This window comes from Berghia stephanieae, chromosome 2, assembly GCF_034508935.2.
Source record: "Berghia stephanieae isolate SIO BIC M18660-M18661 chromosome 2, UCSD_Bste_1.3, whole genome shotgun sequence".
Lineage (NCBI taxonomy): Eukaryota > Metazoa > Mollusca > Gastropoda > Nudibranchia > Aeolidiidae > Berghia > Berghia stephanieae.
The window spans coordinates 59,003,480-59,008,479 of NC_088361.1; the positions used below are offsets into that span (position 1 = coordinate 59,003,480).

At 33.2% G+C, this 5,000-nt stretch overlaps 1 protein-coding gene across 26 annotated transcripts in view; it reads right to left on the reverse strand.

Moving 5' to 3' along the window:
* LOC144965237 (tropomyosin-2) overlaps window positions 1–5,000 on the reverse strand; it is a 68,693-nt gene that overhangs the window by 43,632 nt on the left and 20,061 nt on the right. For 18 of the 26 annotated variants that reach the window (XM_078900359.1, XM_078900360.1, XM_078900361.1 and 15 more), the window contains one exon: window positions 851–984. In XM_078900359.1, coding sequence (XP_078756485.1) covers window positions 851–984 — 134 coding nt within the window. Of the gene's footprint in view, window positions 1–850; window positions 985–3,506; window positions 3,979–5,000 lie in introns of those variants that run through there. The other 8 variants (XM_078900367.1, XM_078900368.1, XM_078900370.1 and 5 more) reach the window with 4 other exon arrangements.

Sequence of the window (5,000 nt, forward strand, 5' to 3'; positions counted from 1 at the left end):
ATTTTTGTCGAAGATAATCAAGAATTTGATAGGCCCACAGCATCAAGTTATGTAGTACGTACTCATAATATGAACTCAAATTCAAATGAAAGGCTGCTGAAAAACTCCCACAAATCAGTTGTGTAGAAATAAGAAACAAGAAATGGAGTTTCAACTGCAGTAATAAATAGAAGTAAAAAAAAACAAAACAAAAAAACAAATAAAAAAAATAAATAATTTAAAAAAATAAAATAAATAAACAACAGTTGTTATAGAACTTTACCCCATCTAAACAAACATTAAGCACTTTACATTTACATGTCTTGAGATAGCGGGGCTCAGTGGTATGACCTTTTGCTTCATACCGGAAAGGTATCGAGTTCGACTACCCGCTGCGCTTTGTGACCTTAAGTGAGTCAATTTGACCTTACTCATTTTGCAGCTATGCACTGATGTCTGGGTTATTCCAGTCTTCCCTTGGAATAAAACTTAAAGATAACTTTCCCCTCAGGGATGAATAAGGGGAATTTTATTTATTTTATTACTATTTTATCAAATACATGACCATTCACTATTAAAAAATTCTTATTTGAAACTGACACCATTCAATAATAAGAGAATAAGAACAGAGAATAGGAACAGTGGTGAGATTTTGGGCTTCCATCAGATGCATTGCTACTGCATTTTGAAAACAAACAAGTCTGTTGCCATTATCCAAAATATAACAGGGAAAAATTATGATTCAGAAGTAAATCCTTCTCGCCTTATATATGGGTTGAAGGAAACAATTTTTTAAAAGTCTTTGCATATCTACTACTATTACTAGCATCATTATAAGTTTTCAACTGACTAAAGGAAGTAAATGCCTCACCGTTCACTCTCATCAGCCGCCTTTGATGCCTGGTCCAGTTTTGTCTGGGCACCATTTAGACGCTCTTCTGATCTCTCTAAGTCTTCTTCCAACAACTGGATTCTCCTGTTCAGAGCAGCTGTGTCAGCTTCAAGCTGGGGAATAAAAGTTAATAATGAAACTTTTATACAAGCAATTCAATTCAGAGGTAAGACTGCAGTTGAATGTTTAACTTAAAAACAAAAATAACAGACACCCCCCCCCCCCCCCAAAAAAAAAATCAACTAAAATGATAAATCACATGTTTGCAATCAACCATCAATTCCAATTTCATACAAATCTTCACAACTTCACTTTAGAGATAAACACTGACTGGCCTGTTCACTTTAATTATGAAAAGCCAGTAACTGTCAGAACTTAATTCTATGATATGATCAATGTTTCTGAGTTGAACCAAATTTAAAAAAAAAAAAAAAAACATTAAAAAAAAAAAAAAAAACCTTTAGCCTTAAAATTTTAAAAGACGCTGAAAATAGCCCACTTGTAATAAATAATCCCGCTATTTTCATTTTTTTTAAAATAAATATATATATATATATATATATATATATATATATATTAAAAAAACACCACTCTAATGATCAACTTTAACAAACTCAAAACATATCAAAGTGACTAGATATCGCTCTAACAGAGCAAACCTAACACAGCACTAGATATTGCTCTGATAGAGCGACACCTAACGTAACACTATATATCGCGCCAGCATTTTTGTCAATCGCAAATAGAGTCACTAAAACTACAGAAAGAAAAACATTGCACACCTTGTTTTTTTTTTCTGCTAATGTGCAATTTACATTAAAATAACAAAAACTGGCATAATTCATATTCTAAAACATTTCTTCAAAATAGACATGATTATCTATCTTCACAAGTTAGGTGGATCTGTTGTGTATTGATTAAGCTGTTTAACTCTTGATTAGAAGGTCCTGTGTTCAAATCCCAAAGGGGACAACTTTTTTGTTTCAAGGATATTTTATTTGTTTTACTTCTATTTATCTTATTAGTTTTTTTGTTTTTAAAAATTTCCTTTTCTATTCTTTTTATAGCTTATTTATTGATTTGTTTATCTATCTTCCTTTTACTATTTTTCTTTCATTAATTTGTCATTATCATTTTTATCATTATACCTGTACCATGTTTTATCATAATCATTAAACTAATTACAGTGTTGTCACAACAGTAACCTTACAAAAAAAAAGTCAATACAACCAGTGCAAAATTTTCTGACCCGGTACCTAGCACGACTAGCATGTAATACTAGATATCACTCTAACAACACCTAAATCCTACCAAAACATATAGTTGTATTGCCTTTCAATGGGGACCATCTGAATCAAAAGTTGGTTCACAGAAAAACATCTCAATTTTGTTTACACAATAAAACCATATTATGTATTTGACACACATAATCATACAGATCGCTTTACAATAGTAATAGACCAAGGGGGCTTTATGTCTATGATTCTAGTGCATTAGCAACAGAATGAAAACCATTGATAACAAGACGTCATATCATAGTTGCATTATCCTATATGAATTATAGGCTCTCAAATTGTCGAGCAAAGAAACTGTCAATAGGCTAAAGAAGACAAGAGTGTAGCTTTAACAAATTCTACCCCAGCTGATGGACGATATTAAAAAGAAAGAAACATTTAAAAAAAAAAAAAAACCAAAAGAAAAAAAAAAACCCCCCCAATAAAAATAACAAAAGAAACACACACAAAAAACAGTGCGCGACGCATTCACACATAAAATACCAGATTAAAATAAAAACATGATTCTTATTCTTTTAAAAAAGTACCCTTGAAAGCTTGTTCAATTTCGATATTAATGGGCAATACTTTAATCTACCTGCCATTTTTGTGCATGACCCCCCGCTGTCTTCGATTAATATGCAACTCTATCAAACCCAAACCAGTGATCACTGTACTCGTTCATATTCATCAATATGCGACTTTAAACCACTTTCTTGGGTAGTTTTCATCCAGGGAACAATCATCTGTTTCTGGTAAGTCATACCACACCCAGTTGATCAAGTCAATCCAAAATGAAAAGTGCTCCCCCCCCCCCCCCCCCGTACTAATACTAAGAAGAGTAAGTAATAGATAGATATCTAGTAACGTAATAGAGTAACAGGTTTTCGTTTTGTTTATACTTTTAAAAAACATATTTTATATCTATAACCCGACAGTGAAAAGTCCCTCATTCGTCATGTTGATCAGACAAGAATCGGATATTGATTGATATTGTCTCGAGACTGGTGCAAATTAACAAAAATAAAAATAACAATAACGTGATAATTACGATAAGCCCACCTAACTGCATCAATCTAAAATGTAATAATGACCCACGGTGTCTTTTTAGCGGATTAGCAGCCGACGCCTACTTTGTTGCACTGCCACTTCCTGGTCACACAATCGATCATCATTTTTTTAAAAGAGTAAGCAAATATCATCTCGTATAAATCTTCTCAGAGCACTTTGAAAGGTTGGAAATATCTTATATTTTACACAATATGATCTATGTGCAGCTAAGAACACGGAAGTATACAACCGACAGAAAACAAGAGAGCATAATAATAAGCAAGGCGGTCGAGTCACTGTACTGTACCAACCGTATTTATGACCTCGTCCTTGGATTTCAGATCTTTTTTCAGTTCTTCGTTTTTCTCTTTTAAATCATCATTATCCCTTTTCAATGCTGCCATTTTATCCTTAAGAGTGCCTATGGCACCCGTTGCTTGTGACAAAGCCATAGTTTGAAAATAATTTGTAAAATCCACACGTTTCAGTCAAACCACTGAGTAAAACGAACGACACTGGCCGGCTTCCTGACCGGAGTACTCTACGCACAAAAATCCAAAATTAGAGGTTATAACAACTTTTACTCCAAAGCGGAAAGCTCTTGTGAAGTTGAAAAAATTAAATCAAATATGTTTTGTTAATAATTAAAAACAATGTGATAATCCTACAAGAATTACACACTGTGAAAACACAAAACGATTCTACAACATAAACGGTTTATAATTCTGAGTCACAGTGTATTCGTACGCATGAATGTGACAGGATTTGAGGAAGGCGTGTCACGTGACATCTTGTCCTTCCGTAAAGTTCGTCACCTGGCTGTTCATTTGTTCATATTACCGCCCTCGTTTTGTTTCTAACGCTGTAAAAGCAAGGATTTGTTACCTATGGTATTTAGTGATTTCTATTAAACTGTAGGCCTATTGACTTTTTTTTTTTAATGCTGTGAAGCGTTGCTTAATTAAATCAAGAAGGTAGGCATTAAACAAAGCATCCAACACTCCTTAACTCAATGTTGACTTCAATAACAAATAAATTGTCTACCAATTATCAACAATTAATTAGTTTACTACTACTACTACCACTACTACTACTACTACTACTACTACTACTACTACTACTACTACTACTACTACTACTACTACTACGACTACTACTACTACTACTACTACTACTACTACTACTACTACTACTACCCATACTCTCTCTCTCTCTCTCTCTCTCTCTCTCTCTCTCTCTCTCTCTCTCCTCCAGTCTCTCTTTTCTTAATCTTCGGTCGCCATTGACCCATTCGTCTGTCCCCCTTCCCCTCCCTTCCAATCATTTACGTTCAAATTCAAATCATTTGATATATCAAGTATGTGTCCGTGTAAGTGTGCGCGTGCAAGTGTTTGTATGTGTGTGTGTATGTCTGTCAGTATGTATGTCTGTCAGTATGTTTGTATGTATGTATGTATGTATGTATGTATGTATGTATGTATGTATGTATGTATGTATGTATGTATGTATATATGTATGTATTATGTACATACATACATACATATTATATATGTGCGTGTATGTCTGTCAGTATGTATGTATATATTGTATGTATGTATGTATGTATGTATGTATATATGTATGTATGTATGTATGTACGTATGTATGTATGTGTGGATGGATGGATGGATTGATGCATGAATGCATGTCCTCTCTGTCAATCAAGCATTAGTTTATTTATTATAGTTTATTATCTTTTATTTATTTATTTATGTTACGATCGATGCGATTATAATTTATCTATGAAACATTATTCTCTTGATAAT